The 19,525-nt window shown below is 40.9% G+C and overlaps 1 protein-coding gene across 4 annotated transcripts in view; it reads left to right on the top strand.

Moving 5' to 3' along the window:
* The window catches only part of LOC125904078 (Kv channel-interacting protein 2), a 136,221-nt gene that overhangs the window by 99,300 nt on the left and 17,396 nt on the right, over window positions 1–19,525 (top strand). Inside the window, exon 1 of one of the 4 annotated variants that reach the window (XM_049601333.1) lies at window positions 4,909–5,522. The exons of the other annotated variants lie outside the window; for them this stretch is intronic. Within the exon in view, the coding sequence (XP_049457290.1) occupies window positions 5,417–5,522 (106 nt within the window). The 5' untranslated portion in view covers window positions 4,909–5,416. Of the gene's footprint in view, window positions 1–4,908; window positions 5,523–19,525 lie in introns of those variants that run through there. 4 annotated transcript variants of the gene reach the window in all.

Below are 19,525 nucleotides of genomic sequence, written 5' to 3'. Positions count from 1 at the left end.
CTCTGGTAAGAATTGTTCATATACCTCTCTCTGACTTGACTATCTTTTATTGTTTAGGGCTAGAATGTTTTACTGAAAGGGAACTTCAGTTTGTGAAGGAATACTGCATGCTGCGCACCGTTTTAAAACCGGCCAAAAATAACAGTAACGCACCGTTTGGTAACGGTAACTGAGTTACTGAATTTAATAACTAACGCGTTAGAGTATTAGGGCCGTTTCATAGTCGACGCAAAGGCACGCAGACGCGAATACATTGGGACGCAGCGAGATGCATTGGCCGCCATGGTGCGTGCTTGCGTCTCAGAATGTGTGTGTTTTTTTTTATACGTGACGCAGCGACGCGTGTAATACCATGTTTTGCCAGCGGGGCTGATAATGCAAGTGACATACTTGAAATTGACCACTTTTTGTTATTCACAGAAGAAGTAGGTATAAAATATGGCGAGCGAGGAGGAAAAACTTTGTGAACTCGTATGGGCACATCCCCATTTATATGACAGTTCTGGTGCCCTGCACTCTAATAAAATAGCAGGACTAGCTAGCTACAGCAGTACTAGCTAGCCAGAATGTACCGGTGACTCTACTATCCCCTATTGCAAACGGAAACGGCCCTTAGTTACAGCCAAAACTAACGGCATTACTGTAACATATTACTAATAATGTCACACCCAGTTAGGACACTGTGTAACTATTTTATCTCTTTTTTTAAAAGAGATAAAAGCTGAAATAACATAAATTCAGGGTAAGAAAAAGACCATCTACCCTCCCTTTAGCCAAAGAAAAAACACAACATCCTCCACCTCCATTTTAGCCCCCCAAATATTTTTAACACTCCCTAAGAGCTACAGCAAGTACTGAAGCAGTGTTTTCAGCACATTCATTTTCATTTTCTTTTCTTTTCCTTTCTTCTTCTCATTAGCAGCCTCATTGGGATTATTTTACCCAACAGACCTGGCTAAGAAAGCTGCAGGAAATTATTTTTGTGACAATAAACACAGCACAAACGGGCTAAAAAAACTGCCACACATTACACAAAGGAGCACAGACAATTTCCAAATTAAATTCACACGAAGCTATTTAAGTTTTCAAAGACCATTCAAATAAATTACAAGTAAAAATTTGACCAAACGTGCCATGAGCTGCATCTTGCTACACACTCTCTCACAACTGAAATGCAGTGTTGTTTGGAAGGCATCGACGAATGTCCTGTGGCACTGTAGAGGGGAAAGGCTGAAGTGATAACTGTGTCTGCTCATTAGTTGGACCTACAGCGGAAAGTTTTCAGAAGGCTATTTGCTCTCAATTGGTGGTGCAGAGTTCTGAGTTAGACTTCAGACAGACCTGTTGCACTGAATTCTTGAGCTCGACTGTACTTTGCCATTCAGACAATTGTCCTTTCTCGTGAAATTAAAGTCATATTGAGTCAGTCTTCGACCCTGACGGTGTAAATGTATGCTTCTTGTTGCCGTAAATTTGACGAAGAATAGAGGAGAAAGTAGGGGGAGAGGAATAGCGAAGGAGTAAAGGACACATCTGCAGGTCCAATTTTCTATCGTGACAGCCAGAATGAGGTGAAAAATCCTCCAGGAGGGAAGAGATGCTGGAGGGTAATAAAGAATAGATGTCTCTTCCCTCCTTGCAGATCACCACACAGAGGGATCTGACCTTAGATGCTCAGGCTCTTCAGTTTGTCCTTCCTTTGTTCCTTCATGTTCTGTTTCTGTCTGTCTTATCTTACTTCTCATTACTCTCCCCTGCCACCATGTCTCATGCAACAGCCTGCCCTGCTTCTTCTTCCCTTCCAGCGCTCTGTCTCTCCACTCAAATGACAACCCTTCAATAAATAAGTGGGCAGAGAAATCATTTCTAACCAACAAGTCAGGCTCAGATTTCTCCCTCTCTCCTGCTCTCTTTCATGAGTGTGTGGTTCAATATTTCTCTGTTTACATTTACCATGTCTGCAATCGGAGCTCAGCTTCAATGCAGCGGGTATATATTACTGCCGTAGAGTGAGGTGAAATGGGTCTGCTGTGGCGTCAGCTTTGTTTGCCTACAGCACATATCATATATGACAAAACTGACATCACATTAGATTAGGTTTCCTGACTGTCACCTTGTCTGACTCGTGTACGTTTGTGTGTACTCATGTGTTTGTATGTGAGGAAACATATTGTGACCCACGTGGTCCTCAGTGATGCTGTTTATGTGACAGACATCTCCGTAATGAGGCATGCTCTTGTACAACCCGGTTGAAAATGTACGAAGAGGAATGTCAACAAAAAGAAAACAACAGCAGAAGTTGATGCAGACGCAGCACATTTTGTCAGAGTCCTGCTGTCTTGCCTCTCACAACCTTTTCCTCTCTCCAAAAGGAGAGGCAGAAAAAGGGAAACACAGAGGGAGAATGAGACAGAGAGGGAACATCACACCTTTTTCCAATTCTGTTATTTTTGTAGCGCGAGGCAAAGCGATACCCTCACTGGGAGTCGTGCTGGGAGGGGCAGAAACTCGAATGGTGGCTAACAGCCTGCACTGATTCTTGTCGATTCCCAAACTCACCTTATGACTGACAGAAGGTATCAGGATGTTTGATATAGGAAATGACCAAATCACTCAGTGCCTCCTTGGATGTGAAGATGATGCAGGTATTATCAGTTACTGTTTGTACAAAAAACAAACACCTGAGACCTGATATATATAAGCTGAGAGCCTCAGGTACACTGACTCACAATAACTGATTAGCTATTGTGAGCTGTAAAGAGAAAATGTATTTTTCAAGGATAAAAATAACCAATGAGTAGGTATACTATACTTAACAAATTACATTCGTCATCTTCTTGTACTTTGTGTTTACCACTAGCAATTTTACCTTCAGTTAGGGACTGTACAAAACTATCTATAAACTAACACTATGTGTTATAAAGGAGCATTTTGCTACATGTAATGGACATAGGCTGTAAAAATAATGGCCGTAGGTACTGTGATGTCACCCACTGGTTTGTAGACTGCTGTTTTGAAGCCTCGAGTTGAGCATTTCAGACGCTGCCATCTTGTGGCCATATTTGTATGAGAGGGTGGAGCTATGGAGGAGCAAAGGGTGGATCTGATTGAGAAGCTGAGGGCGCTATTAGCAGGCATTCTGTCACTCAAAGTGACCCGCCCTTAATTATACATTAATTTAAGCCTTAATAAAATGTAAACTGGTGAGTTACAAAAAAAATCCAGTTTTTGGCACTCCAGTGTTGGCTTCATTTTTCAGCCCTGAAGGTTGTTGCTTTGTAATACACAACAATACACTCTCTGTATTAGGCTCTATATTCTTAATCTTATTAAAACTAGCTGCTAACATGACAAATATTTCAGTTTTGAGAAACACAATACATGTGGAACTTATTAGTGATTAAATGTTACCTCCATCAAAGAGTGTTTTTTTTTTTCACTAGTCAACAAGACCTTAATCATTCACTTTCTGCTACATCATAACAGAAGGCAGAACTACAGTGAAGTGAATGTATCATAAAATAAGATAATAATATGATGCAAGTTCAGCATTGTACCAGTTATATATTGTATACTATTATATTAAATATGAATAAAACTTAACTAACTCTCCCTGATTTGAGCAGATTTTCAAACTGCATAAAATAATTTAAGGGCTGGTGTCATTTGTGAAAGGCTAAGCATGGCTTGAACTTTTCTTATGCAAGGTGTTTATTTTGTTAACTTTAAATTGTTTTCCTTTGTAAAGCTTTACTATGTGCAAAAAAATATTATTTTAAACCTTATTCGTGTATTTATTCTCATCTTGCAGTTGTCTAAAATTACCATTTTTTTGTGTCTTCATATTGCATGTTAGTGGTTGTAAGCACTTGGTTAGTGACCAACAATTGTGCACAACTTCTAACATTGCATTGTGGGATACTTTGTGTCTACTATGTGGTATGAAAAGTCTCACTGGACATATGGATAACACCACAGAGAAGCAAACAAGACTTCTGGTGAATAAATTAAGACACTGCTCAATTGTTTTATTTCAACAAAAAGACGAGTGTTGATGACAGCATCAGCAAATTCAAGATGGATTGGTTTATACTGAATTATTGTCGTGAGATTCAGAACACCATGATGGTGATCAAATGCAACTTCTGCATGAAATCGCTTCCAATGAGCTACTTTTTTTGGCGTGGTGCTCAATATGCTGATGCACCATTTACTTTTCTATTCAAATTAAGCTCAAGTTGTATACTCTTGAAGTTTTTCCTCACCTGCGTCTGCTCTTTGTATTAAGTCCCATTTTGTTACTTGCAGGACAGATTTTTCCTGAAGGCACAATCTGCACCACCAGTTTCTGAAATTATTGCATCTAGGTCCTATTTTTTTTCTCATCTTTGATGTTTGTCTCCCAAATTTTGTGTTTGCTGTACCGAAGCCAAAAATCCTTTGCCCATCAAGCGCTGATAGCAACACATTTAAAAAGTTAATGAGACATCGCATCGACCGGCAGGCGCACAGGCTGCAGAACAGATCTCCATACAGTGAAAACACACATCTGAGATGGGACTTGAATTCAGATGAACATAAATATATTTTCTTTCCATTAGTTAAATCTGGCTTTAAACACTCTCTTCCAGTTACCAAGGAAACCGCATTAGGCAAATCAATGAAGGTAATGTCACTGGAAAGGGAGGGCATACCTCAACTCTCTCACCCCCCCGAAACAATCTGTCTCACTACACTGTGTGTTTGTGTGTGTGTCTCTGGCCCACTCTCTCTCTCTCAGTTAGCCTTTCTCCCTCTCTCTCTCTCATTTTCTATGCCATCTCCTACTCATCCTCTCCCCCTCATCCTCTCCCCCTCTCTTTATCTGCCGCCTCTCCCTCACTCACTCCCTCTTTCCCCCTCACAACACTTGCTTCCTGACAAGCACTGCCAAAGGACTAGAAGGCGCAGCACATCTCAAGTTTTCATTACTCGACGGGGGCCTGGAAGAAGAAAGAGACAGGAGAGGAAAAGGAAAAAAAACCCTAAACTTTAGCCCAGGTGTTGTGACAATCTGGAGCTTTGTATTGCAGCCTGTAGCTCCTGCAGTATGGCCTCCACCAGGGAATAAGAGGGGTTGCCTGGGGCCAGGCTTTGGGTGACAGAAGAGAAACGCCCATCGAGCCAAGCTGCTTTGTCTTTTCTTCTCGTTATAGTTGACAGGATTTTTTAATCATCAGTCTAAAGTTAGAATACTACATCGGATCGAAGTGGATGAAAGTTAGAAAGCAGGCGGAAGTTGGGGCTCAAGTTGGACAAAGAGTTCAGTGAGGGTGCAGTCGGACAGGTGTTGTGTCGCTGGCCGGACTTGTCCCGGCCCGACCCGGCCTGGCTCGTTGGCGCAGTGCTGGGCAATGACAGACAGTGGTCTCCCAAGATGTTGACTCTGGATGGCTTGGAGATGATCGCCGTGCTGGTGGTCATGGGTCTCTTCATCAAAGTCCTGGAGCAGTTTGGGATGTTCGAGCCTGTTGGAGGGGAAGGTAATGGATTTTCTCTGAGATTTGTTGGTTTAATAACAGGACAATGATAGCACAATAAAAAACAGGGCTCACAGATTTAAAGGTGGTGTGAGTGTATGAGTGTGTGCATGTGCTCATACTTTCATCTGCAGTGCCCCTTCCCTCTGGTCCCGAGTGGGCTGCAGTCCTGTCTGAGGGTTTAGGTTACCAGTGCAACTGTGGGCCGTGCAACACACTCTCTCCCTCTCCCTCTCTCTCACACACACACACAGAGTAACTTTAGCTGTGTGTGAGGCCTCCCTCTGCCCCAGGGGTGTGTGCTTTTACCCTTTAATCGATAACACTATGGACAGAGTGGGTCTGAGTGCTGCGAAGAGGAACTTGTCTCACTGAGGGAATGTCAGCTTTACTCTCAGTGCTCCCATTAGCCTATAGCCTTTTGTATGGAGCTTTATCAAGAGGGGGAAATATGGCTCATTATTTTTGCCGCAGATCATAAGTCAACTTGTTTTGCGGTTGAGTTGGCCTAATGTGATCCCACCAACATATTCAGCCAAAAAGAGTTCCACTAAATGATTTCTTTTTCCCACATTAGGGCTATTTAAAAGAGACAGAAGCCTTCATTGATTGTGGTTAATCAGCAGTCGACCATGCACTCAATTAAAAGGTCAGTCCACAGATGTTTAATTTCAGTTTAACAACATGAAACATTTACTGAATGCTATTTTTTACAAATAGCGCCTGCCTACCTGTAACTGAAGGGTTGACTGAGAAGGTCCTTGTCCTGCTCTGGCTCACCCCCAGGAGCTGTCACCACATAACAAGGCCTTGTTTGGCCTGTCTTATCTGGATGACCCGTGCTTTGTCTCCCCTAAGTCCAATCTACTTTACCTTGTTCGCACTCGCTTATCTCTCCTCTGTTAGTGACAACAGGGAAGATGGGATTCTTATCTCCATTATGTTCTTTTTTACTCTGCTCATTTCCCACTGTGCCCCTGTAAACTTGGGGCATCTGGTAACGGTGGCACTCTGACAGGGTCTTCTTCTCATGACAATAATCTGCTCTTCTATACTCATTTTGAGTGCAAAGGGCAGACGTGCAGTTTTGTTAGTTAACCTTAAAAAAAAAAAAAAAAAACACTGCATATTATGAACTTGCTCTGGTAGAGTCTTCCAGATGCTACAATATAAGAAACAATCTCCATCCCTGATGCACCTGCTGGACTGCACCCAGGAGTCAAGGTGTGCCAACAGCCCTGTCATCTCAAAAAACTTCCCCTTGGAAAACTATGGTGTAGCGCTTGCACACACACACACACACAAACAAACAAACAAACACACACACACACACACTGAAGGCTCCATCTAAACTCCCATTTTACTCTGAGCATCAGTCTTCACTATATTTTGACCATTCTTTATGAAAAATGGCAGACGTAATAAGTGTGTGTGTGTGTGTGTGTGTGTGTGTGTGTGTGTGTGTGTGTGCACGCCAACTCCCTTGTGAGTACTTAGGCTAATGAATTTTCTCTTTAATGGAGGAACTTAGTCTGAGTAATACAGTGGTTCTGCCATCTGGACTATCTGCAGAATCATGTGCTCACTGAAGGGCTTGTAACCAACGCACACTCCATTTACGGGCATGTGTTATACACTTGACACACACATGTCTCTTTGAGTATGTGTGCTATGTTCATGTTCGCTTATATGCTTCAATAAACTGGTAATACTTAATTGTTTTTAGTCAATGGATCTATTTTGGCCATGTGTTCCTGTCTGAAACTGACACAGCTTCATTTATACCCATTTGTAATCTGCCCCCTTTCATATTAATCCTTCGCTCCTCCATTGGACATTGATTCTTCCACCCTCCTTCACCGTCTTGGAGTCTGAGTTGTGTATCTTTCATTTACCTCTCTCTCAGAATATCGATCTGTTGACGTGAGTTGACTTGACAGCAGTTAGTAGTTAGTTACTGGTTACGTGTACTTTGCCAAAACAACAATGACAAAAACAACACTAAAATGAAAAAGTTTGCAATGCTGGTTGAAATATGTGTCTCTGGTGTTGTGAAGCTGACCTTCTGCCAATGGAAGGTCAGTTTTGGAGGAAAGATAAAATATTAATTGTGGTTGAAATGCCCTCTCGTCTCCCTCTTGCCAGACTCCTACTGAGTCATTTTCTAGTGAGACAGAGCGAGACAAGTAAAATAAAGAGACTGTGAGACTCCCATTACTTTAATGAGCTGTGTTGCTGACCTTACTCTGATTAAACACACACATACACACCCGCGGCATGCACATACATTTTTGCTCTCTGGAGAAAGTGAAGGGGGGAGGAAAAAGAGAAAGAGCCGTGTGAAGATGATGCATACAGTATGCGTGAGGCGCACTCCGGTCTGGAAGTTTACAAGGCTCTGATAGATTTAAAGCTAATGGCTAATGGCCGGAGTGTGTTCTTTAGAAGTTTATGAGCTGGAAATTGAAGAGTTGGTACAATGGGGATGTTCTGGCCTGAGCTTGATGGCAGCGTGCCTGAAAAAAAGAGTTTCTAACAACACAGCGGTTTCCTCCACAGCTCTCAAAACACTTTCTCTGGACACAATTTGTTGACTTTATTACTCAAGATGCAAAAGAGTGTTTGCCAGCAATAGATGCATAATTCTAGTTCTCCCACCTGTTCCTGTCACTGAGGTTCAGTTCGTGCTGTCTCTCAGTGGATATATATGACTAATTAGGTACTACCTAGAAGCTTAACTGTATGTACTGCAGGGTCACTCACAAGCATGAAAGGTATGGCATATTGCCACGTGCACCACAGCCGCTTTCAGCCTTTGATTTTAGAATAAATTGCTGGCACAGGGATTAATGAGGTCCTGGATGTCAGGGACATGTTCCAATGCTGCTTCATCACTTCTGAAAGGCCTTTGATACTTTAATGTCCATCCTTACCTTCATATCAACTCTTACCCAATTTAGCAGCGGGATGTGAGCCATGTGCCCGACCTGCCTGTGGGATCTGATCCTTTACTTTCCACAGAAATGTCTTTCTTTGTTAATTTTGTTTGATTCGCATCAGTTCACTGGAGTCCCGTGGATGACCCAGGGAGAAATCCAGGGATCAGGAATTGACTTATTTTCTTGACTTTAACTTCTTTTCCATTTAGGGGCATAGGGCGCCCACCAGAGATAGCCATCACATTCTTTTCTGGGCTTGGTTTTTGCTTCCTGCCAGCTTACTTCAATTTTCTTTCTCCAAGTCTAGCTTTCTCCAATGTCTCCAGGCCTACCCTGTGTCCTCTCTCCCTGTGGGTTGTAGTCCAGGGTTTGTCTTGTGATGTTATTTGTGTCCTTCCTAAGGGTATGACCCATACATTTCCTCTTTCTTATTTTCAAGAAGTTGAAATGGATAGGGATCTGAATAGATCGGGGTCTGACTCCAGGATATTGCAAGAAAGCATTGATTTATACAGACTGTAAAAGATGAGGATTCAGTAGTTGATCTATGCTACCTTTTTATGTTTGAAGCTCATCTGCAGCTTCTTAATTGCTAAATAATGGCAAAAACCCATTATAATAAAACTAATGCACCTTGACATATCACATCTGTTTGACATTACAAGACATTGCAGTCATTTACTCCGCCTGTAAGATGTGTACAGCATTGACTGTTTTAATAAAGCCAGTGTTTGTCATATACAGAAATTATTTGAGGGGGAACTTAAATTGATTTGCTAACGACCAGTAAGACTTTTAGCCACGCTAGTGGCATGATCCTATAGACGGCCATGTCTGTCTGTCGTACATTCAACACTTTGGTCCACTAACATATCTCAACAGCTTTGCTTCAGATATTCAAGGTCCCCAGAGGATGAATTCAAATGACTTTGGTGGTTCTTCACATTCCTCTAGCTTTGCCAGCAGGTCACTTTTTTCCCTATTAAGTGTAATATTTCAAAATCTACTGAATGGAGCTGCACAAAACTTTGTACAGACATCCATATTTTCCAGATGATCAATCCCAATGACTTTGGTGATTCTCTGACTGTTCCCAAAATGCCAGCATGAGTGGGCATTTTTGTCTTTTTATTAAAATGTCTAAACGACTATTGGATGGATTGCCGTGAAATTTGGTGCACCCAATCAGGATGAACTCTAATAACTTTCCTGATCATCTGTCATGTCCCCTGTCATTAACAATCAAGATTTTTATTTGTCCAATCCTTTGGTTTATATCAAATACCTTCAAAAAGACATTTCTTATCAGCCTCAACATACTTGCGTTTAGTGATGCTTAGCAAATGTTAGCATGCTAACACACTAAACTAAGAAGGTGAACATGGTAAACATTAAACATGCTAAGAGTCAGCATGTCAGCATTATGATTGTGTGTTAGCATTCTGATGTTAACACTTTGCTCAAAGCACTAATGCCTATAACGTCACAGAGCCATCAGCATGGCTTAGTCTTGTTCATACTCATCTTTCTTCCTTTCAAAAGTTTGCTTGTAAACAAAATAGTAGTTGGTAAATATTTGTTTGTGAATGCTATGCTTTTAAACATCATACCATAATCACATGTCATGTAGACTCAGAGCAGTTTTGAGAGCAGCACAAGTGATGATGGATGAGCACCAGACAAGGATGTGTGCGTGTGTATGTTTGTATTTGTGTGTATATATATATATATATATATATATCTTTGATGGGCACTAACCTATAGCTCCATCTTAAAACAATGTCCATCCTTTTGCTGTATACAACAAAGGCTCAGCAAATCATTTTTCCTACTTAAGAGGTTATTTGGCCATGATCAGCAGTGTGTATGTGTGTGTAGGTGGTTGCGCGTGTATGTGTGTGTGTGAGGGAATGAGAAAGTATGAGGGAGAGGCATAAGTGAGGGTAAATTGCTTAGCGGTCAGCAGAGGACCCATTTGTGTCCAAGCTCACGCACACACAAACACACAGGGCCATCTACCCTCATTGTAATTGCCCTTCAATAGATAGGTAGGCTAATGGAGAATCCAGTGTGTGTGTGTGTGTGTGTGTGTGTGTGTGTGTGTGTGTTGTAGCCCATTTAGAGTCTGTAGGGGTCTGAGGACATTACAGCTGTCAAACCTGATGGTACTCTGAGTCAGTCCCCTCAAAACAAATAAAAAATGTCATCTGAAGCTTGTGATTTGCATAAGAATGAATTGTGCTCAAGTACCAGCCAAGGAGCCATGATTGTACGCTGCCGGGAAAAGCTGATCAAAGACAGGCACATAGACGCTGTAGCTTCTATCACTGGTTTGGACAACAAGTATCCTGGTTGTGGCAAACTTTATAAACAGTAATAAAACTGCAGTGAGTGTGGAGGAGACTGTCCTTGTTGTCCTTGTCGGAGGCTCTTTCTCTTTCTGCCCCTCTGATAGCTAGCCAGCTAGAAGATGAGAGCCCGGGACACAGGAGGATCAGAGAGGGGATATTTAATACACAACTCACTCTATCCTCCATCCACCATCCCTCTTTTTCTCTATTTGTCGCTCTTCCCCCTCTTCTGTCGCTGTCTTCTTTTTCCCTCTCTACTTCCCTGGATTTGATTATAGCAGTAGCGTGTGTGTGTGTGTGTGTGTCTGTGTTAGTGTGTGTGTGTGTTAGTGTGTGAATGAGAGACTGTATATGTATGGCAGGTGCTCAGTGGATAAAAGAACAGAGGTTGTTGACGTGCAGCTGCTCTTCTTCTGACACATGTCTGCAGCAAGATGATAACATTGAGAATAAACTAATGAATTCACACACACACACACACACACACACACACACACACACACACACACACACACGCAGACCTGTCCTTGAGAATATCCCATGCTAACTTATTAGAGTTGGTCGATTTGCGTCAACACAGCTTAGCCTTGTGACTGAAGACCTTTTCCCGTATGCAGCTTAACGCATAAACATCCAGCAGTTTGTAGTGTCACACTTGTATGAGACGCTCCAGCAATGTGCAGGCACAAGGCTAAGTAAGCAATATTACATGAAATATTTCGCCATAGCTTTAGTGGGATCAAAGCAGCAATATCCCCAAGACAAGCACACAGTAGGTTACTATATTTGTAGGTATGATGGTTTTAAAGCCATTTACAAGACAAGAAAAATCAGTCCTAGGGGCCACATGGTTGGCAATGTGAAATGGTTTCTTGCATCAAAAAGCCTTTCCAATCATACAGTTACATATGCATGCAGCAGATCAGCATCTTTTTTTAAATAAAGAGGCTCTGTTTGATATTCAGAACACAATTATGATTCAGAGGTTGTCTGCACATGGCTCTCAACATGGAGGTGTGGCTAGCAGCTAAAGTTGCTAACAGTCCTAACAGTGGCAACAGTGCTGACAGAACTAGCAGTGTTAACCAGGGGAAACAGGAGGCCGGGTGCTATGCATCAGCAAAGAAGTTGTCCCGATATCAACAGTAACCACCTCATGAGTGCACTGCAGAGCAGCAGCGATTAGCGAGCCAGTGGGTTAGACACAGAGGAACTCAAATGCACTAACATGCAATGCTCTGAATATTGTCAAGAGTTCCCTTAACTAATTAGAGATTACTAATAATGCATATATTGGACTCCAGGAAGAGTAGTTGATACCTTTGTAGTGACTAATGGGGATCCAAATAAATGAGTAAATAGACAAGATAATGTTTTTTGCATTTTACAAACACTATGTAATTGTAAACCAGAGGTACTTGTACAGAAGTACTGGCACAACAGTTACTAAGACTATACAAGTGGGCGTAAAGAAGAACCTAACAATCAAATTTTGCTTAGTAGCACACTATACAAAATGGGAATTATTAGGAATCACACTATAGGAGTTATGTCTATGGCATACCATAATAGTCAAGATATGTTTGGCATTTCTTTGCATACAGGTTTATGTATCAGCTTGAAGAGAAATATCCAGTAAGAAAGTGTTTATTGGCATTTATAATAGAACTTTGTCCAAAACAAACCTGAATTTTGCTGTTAAGAACAAGCATTACCAACTGAACAATTAACTTGTTTGTACAACAACAGCAACAACAACAACAAAATTAGCTGATTCAATACTATTCTTACTTTAATTCCTCCCATATGTCGCAGTCACTGATCATGCAGTCTATTTACGTATCTATCTTTTCCATGTCTTCTTTGTTCCTTGTTATTTTAAATGCAATGTTTGTTTGCTGTGTCAAGGCTAGGAGGTAAGTTTGTCCTTGTTTATTGATTGCTTACAGAGAACATGGTCTCTATACTGTTGATCCTCTGTTCCTACATCCAGCTCTGCTGTTTACACAAAGGCATTTGACCTATTGATGAAAAAAAGGATACTTTAAAGTTTATAAGCGCCAGCGGTCAAAATGTGACATGCACACACTGTGTTTCCATGGAGACCAGAGGGGTATTCCAGATAAGAGGTTCAACAAACTCTGAGCCTAACCCTGAACTCTGAGTTGATTTACCCTGAGATGGGAAACTCTGAGTTACTGGTTCCAGAACAGCTGATTTGAGTTAGTTCAGTCAACTCTGAGTATGTTCACTCTGAGTTAAGCTGACAATAAAAAGCCATCATCAATGGAGCTCTGACTCCACGATTCACCATGGCAACAGGTAAATAAAACACAGCGCCTCCATTTTAATCCAGTGGATGTAGAGATATGAATGCATGTGTAGCAGACGGTGCACGTTTATCTTTAAAAGAAGAGCCTGAGTCAGAGCGAGGAAAGTGTAAATAAGTTAACCATAAAGTTAATAAAAAAGTTTTTTCAGTGTTGTCCATTTATTCATCATTTATCAGACTTACATTTCCTTAATGAAGATAAAGTGGTGGAATCTGGCTGTGTATCAGGGTGTAGATACATTACATTATATTAGTTATATACAATAATATATTTGTTCAGATTTAATCTGATGAGGAAAAACACAGGAGGCAGCAACTGAAAAATAGGAACATTTAAAACATATAGGCTAGGCTATAGATCAAAGACATGACTGCAAACTCACAGTCTGACCCAGTAGTAATATGTTTGGTGATTTACACTTGAAAAGATGTTGAGGTTAAAATACAGTAGATTTTAAAATGTTGCACATCTATTTGTATCTTGACTCAACAGCATTCAGTGACTTTATTTCAGCTACAAATGTAGTAAATTTAAAGACAAGGGTGAATTCTCGCTGTGTAATATTTGAATGTAAAGACAAAAACCGATGTCCAAAGAAATGATTGATGTGCATAACTTAAGACAGTCCTGAGTAACAAACTAATATCCAGCAGGATTTAGACTGTGACAGACGGTAAATCTCTGCTAATGAATGCGCTTCGATACAAGATTTGACACGGACTGAATGAATGAGGAAATGAAACAGCGTGTAAGAGGGAGGAGACAGAGAAAAACTCAGGGTTTATTGAAGAAAACCTGTCAGCGAGCAGGTTATGTTCACAGAGTCTGTTACCATGGTGATTGACTCAGAGTTTCAGTTACCTCTCTTTCTGGAACGGATAACTCAGAGTTTCCCTCATCTCAGGGTCAACTTACTCTGAGTTTTCACATAACACGCCTTCTGGAATACCCCCCAGGGGTCAGCAACCTTTACTGTCAAAGGAGCCATTTTTGGCCAAAACGTTTAATAAAAAAAATCTGGAGCTGCAATACATATTAGTGTCTTACAGTGCCATCAACAGCCTGTTTAATCTAAATTAGCCTATAAACATTCCTAATACACTAATACAACAAATTAGCTAATCTGCAGTAGGCTATTTATGATTATTTGGTCCTTAGACTTTGCAGTGTCAGTGTTGAAAGCAAACAAAGCTGTCCGCTCACTATAACATTCTTGATTTTCCTCCGAGATGTTTTTCTTTTTTGGATTTGGAATCAGTAGCTAGCCTCACTAAGGAGACTCAAGACTAGCCATTGCTATTGAGATTCAGCAAATTTTAGGAAAAGGCGCCAGGCTGTAGACATTTGACGGCCATGGTGAGCCCAGTCTCACTCTGAAGTCATCGAAATCCGGTGTTGGGCAGTGACTTGTGGCATCAGAAACCAATGCATCCTTTAACATCGGCATGATATGCAGCCGGTTCTTGTTATAGTTTAACAGTGCCCAGCAGCGTCGAGGGGAAACATGGTGGGACAAGGACGAAAGTTAAGGTGGTGAAAGTCCGATTGGGGCGGATGGGAGGGGTGGTGGATGGGTCCAACAGACACTGACTTTCACTTGAGTGAGCGGTGTTTGTGTCCCGTAAGACTCTACAGCCATACATTGTTCTTTTTTCATAAACCTAACTACGTGTTTTTGTTGCCTAAACCGAACCATGTGTGTTTGTTGTTGTTTGCAATGTAGTACTGACATAGTGTGTTTATTTTGAAAGAGACTGTATGTGAACGTTAAATTTCCTGTGAAAACGGAAGTTTATTTTGAAAGAAGACAATGCATATAACAGGCACAACTTGACGGGTGTCCCAGAACGTCAACAATCAATACACCCAGGATACCTTTCACTTTGTATGTGGATGTGAAAAGTCCATGACCAAACGTCAATATGTGACGAGGTCAGAGTGAGAATGTGTTGACATTCACAAGATGTTAAAACATTTATTCAGTGTAAAGGCTACACATTTATACAACTGGAAAATGTAAGAGTCACTTTCGGACTACAACAATGATAAATGAAAATTAAAATGTTAAAAAATAACTCACTCATTTACATATCATTTTTTGTCAAAGCCACAGGGAGTCACTGGAGAAGTGTTAAAGAGCTGCATGTGTGTCCTGAGCCGCAGGTTGCCTACCCTGAGTGTAGACCCATAAAGATGTAAGAAGGCACAAGTAAACCAATGTGGATTTGTTATGTGTGTAAGTTGAGAGGGTTTTCTGAAAATAACTGAATAATAACTAAACTTCCCCCATTTTTACGTTCACACTAAAGTTCCCAGTTTCTCACTCAAGGAGATGATGAAAGTATGAGAGAAGGACAGTCTGATTCCTGACTAACTCTCACTCGCACACACATACAGTATTAACAAGGACGCATAAGCCTTGCAGCAGGATTCGCCAGGATAAAACATTCATGTTGGGCAGACAGTGGCTATTATTCATCCTGTTTTACAGCAACATGGTAAGGCTACAGGCTGCTGTCAGTCTGCCATTGATTGAACTGCCAATTTCATCTTCACTCATGGCTGGACCCCAGTTACCGTTTGGAATAACTTTTCTGTAGTCTGCTGCCAGCTGGTTGAGTTTTACTCTAAGTTCAGGGTTTCAGTGTCTTTTGTTGTCTTGTTTGGCTGGAAATTGTGTTAGTTTGTTTGCTCTGTTGCCGTGACAGTATAATTTCCCTTGAAGTTTTGCTGTAGTGGTCTTTTTAGAAACAAGTCTCTCAACAGCTGTAAACCAAACCTTCAGAGAGCTGAGATCTAAACCCTTTTAGCTGCTACAAAGTTTTTTTTTTCTGTAGTATCGACCCGTTCAGGATGTTTACCTGATTTGGCTCCTGGCAGGAAACAGCAGAGCAGAGTGTTTATGATTTGATGGAAATAAGTTTAGAGCATTGTTGTGAGCAATGCAAACCCAATTTAGATGGACCGCTTTACACAACTCAAAAACACAGCACGCGTTTAAAAAAGCATGAATGCAGCTGAGTGCCTGAAACGAAGCTTCAAAGTGTAACAGCCTTAATGCTGTTTGGCCCGCTTTCATTGTGATCTGACACATTGTCATAATAGCAAAGACAAGTTTTACTATCCCTTTAAATATTGTGGGGATGTGTGCATCAATGTGTTGTGTTAATGGTAATTGTTAATGGCTTGTGATCTTTCATTACCCTCCCACTGTTTATCTGGTCTCTGGAACAGAATGTAAATGAAGGACAATAACAAAGAGAAAGGGAGAGAATAGCTGGAGGGGAGCAGCACTGTTGAATCCAGGGTGGCTAACCAAATGTCTTACCTTGCACTGCCCTCTTCGGGTGTAAAAATTAATTGCTGCAATGTGTTTGGGAAGGTCAGAGGTTTTCAGCCGAGTGTTTGGTAAAAAGATGTATCTAGGAGAACGTTAACAACCACTTGCAGGGGAAATTTTTTTTATAAATTCATACAATAAATCGCTCAGAAACAGAAGAGAACATGTTTTTAAAAAATTCTAATTAAAAAATGATGAATGTAAAATTTTTACTGACAGAAAAAATTAATCATTATAATCATTATGCTTGGCTTATTTGCTGTAAGAAAAATCTATAAAAATGTTTAATTATGGTAATAAATGTTTGTCCCTTGACAAATGCTTCACACATTCCCCCTCTTAAAATCTTCACATTTGCCATGTCTTTTAACTGTCACAGGACACATGCCCATATATGACTACAGTATATTCCTAAAACCAAGTGTCTAAAATTAACTATTCCTCTAATTCTCAGTGTAGTTGCTGCTCAGAAAATAATCCATTATGTCTTGTTTCCTCAAACGAGAAAGCCTCTCTGATCCCTCTGTCTCACCTGATTGCGTGCACTTTCTAAAGAAAACTCTTCATTAGTGACTCTCTGTAGTTTATGCTGAAAAGACCTGGTCTCAGTAGAATGAATCTGTTTTTGTCCCACATCGCGGTATTAAAATATCCTTAAAAGCTAATGATCTATGCAAATGGATCTCTTTTTTCACTTATCTAATTGGAAACACACTAGCCAATTTTGAGCACCATTTGTCAATGACCTCCTCTGTGTCTCCTTTGCTGCACACACGTTCTCACACACACACACACACTCCCTCCTCTCTCTCTGTTAGACATTTTAATCAGTTTTGAGAGGAATAATTGCCCAGGTAGACGTCTAAATATGGAGGTATTTCAATTACTCTGTGTGTCTGGCTTCAGGCAAAATATGCCTCATAGAGACTAATCAACTACGACAGATTAATCTAACATTATATTACTATCTCAGTGTGTGTGTGCGGGTGTGCAAAGTTGTCAACATCTACTGTAGATTAGCATGCAGGCAAGTGCACTCCCATCATTATGTGGAGCTCAGGACATCTCTTGAGATGGATTACAGGTGTTGCTTCCTCATGTACACTGGCAGTAAACAGTTCGGTCTAAAATAAACTCCTGTGGTTTATCTGTGATTTCTCACCCTGGAGGAACCTCACTGCCCTTAAAATCTGATGAGTCGAGGTCAAGGGGGAAGAAAAAAAGATCTGAGGAACTTGTCTGGAAGTTGGACAAGCGCACAGGCTCGCCACTGGCCTGCTAATTATATCACACACACTCTCACTTTCAAAGCAAATGGAGCAACACTTTCTTTTGCTCAGTTGAACGCAGCTACTCCACAGAGCTCATATCATGGTTAGCACTGAAGTGACAGCTGTAGTGTGAAGCGCTTGATGTGTGTGCATGATTGCAGCTATGGATGTGTTTAACTTTCTTTATTAAGAGAGGCGTCCTGGTGTGACACATTTTATATAGTGATTAGTGGGCTAATTCAAAAGGTGTGTATGTGCTTCATTTGGTTGATCTTTATTCATACTTACGGCATGGCTCTAGGTGACGTGATCTAACTTTCAGGGCTTCAAAATATGCCACATGGGCAGTGGGACGCTGGGGGCATTGTTAAGCATCTGTGTGAGATGCAACGGGCTTTCCACCAATTCCAATTTAAACCCATCCATGTCACTGTTAGACGCTCAGAGCAAAGTAAGTTTAGAATATTTTCACCACTGTACCTTACCGTCAGACAGCCTTTTCCAACAAGAACTGAAGCCATTATTTCAAAGCCACCAGGCTCCATTGACAGAAACAGTCATTTTACTTTACAGAATGCCGGTGTTGTCGGTCCATCACTGCCTCTATCTGCTATTGTGTGAGGTAAAGCAGTGAAAATAGTTCATTTATAGTATACATTTAAACTGCTATTGATATTTTTAGATGGCTTAAATATCTTTTTCTGCGGCCCCATCCACAACAGTACATTGTTTAGCTTCTGTACTGCTAGATTTGGTTTCAGAAAGACACTAGCAAAGCCACATAGTACATATAATAAGCTTAACAGGAACTTCAAATAGGATGGAGCACCATGTTTAACTATATGTATTTTAATGTTACAGCTGGGACTGAAAATGACAACAGAAATAAACAAGTTTGTCGAATTCACATATCTCCACAATTCAAACAGTTTACAGTTTTCTACCAGGAAGTGCCTGTAGCTGTTAGCATGAAGTCACAGTGATTCGGTCTATAGCCAATGTGTTCTGAGACTACATTCCAGCCAATATGTTCCACCTCTACACACGAAGCGTTTACCTGACGTTCAAATGTGGCTGTCACTGTCATTGTTTAAGTAATGCCTTGGTCTTCTGCTAAAGAGACAAAGTATAACGAGTAGAGATGAGATCACATTGCAGGGATGGCAATGTTCATTTCTCGGTTTGTGTTGTCAGTCTTTGGCTACTGGACAGATTGCCATGAAATTTTGTAGATATTCATGATCCCCAGAGGATGTACTCTGATGAACCTTTTCCAGTAGTGCCACTATAAGGTTCACATGTGTGGTTGTGAGTGGAATGTCTCCGCAATTATTTCATGAATTGCCATGTAATTTCATGCTCTCTGTATGATGAACTGTAAGTACTTTGATAACCCTTTGGCTTGTCGTGCAGTGCCATCATTAGGTCAAAACTTGTGACCAAATACATTCAAAACTAATGACATTTCCATCAAGCTCTGCTGGACTTTGTGTTTAGCACTAACTAGCAAAAGTTAACATGCTAACAGGCTAAACTATGATGGGAAACATGGTAAACATAACACCTAATTACCATCAGCATGTTTGCATCTCCATTGTGAGCACATTGTAGAGCATGTAGCTCAAAGCACAGCTGTTCTGTATGGTCTCACAGAGCCACTAGCGTTGCTGGAGACTCTTGTTTAGATGTCTAGATTATGTAATTGTTTTATCATAAAGGATGACCATGTTTTAAGCAGCTCCTAAACATGTGTTGACATAGACTCATTAAGA

This window comes from Epinephelus fuscoguttatus, linkage group LG16, assembly GCF_011397635.1.
Source record: "Epinephelus fuscoguttatus linkage group LG16, E.fuscoguttatus.final_Chr_v1".
NCBI lineage: Eukaryota > Metazoa > Chordata > Actinopteri > Perciformes > Serranidae > Epinephelus > Epinephelus fuscoguttatus.
The sequence above is the reverse complement of the archived record's forward strand: the minus strand, read 5'-3'. Positions and strand labels throughout refer to the sequence as shown.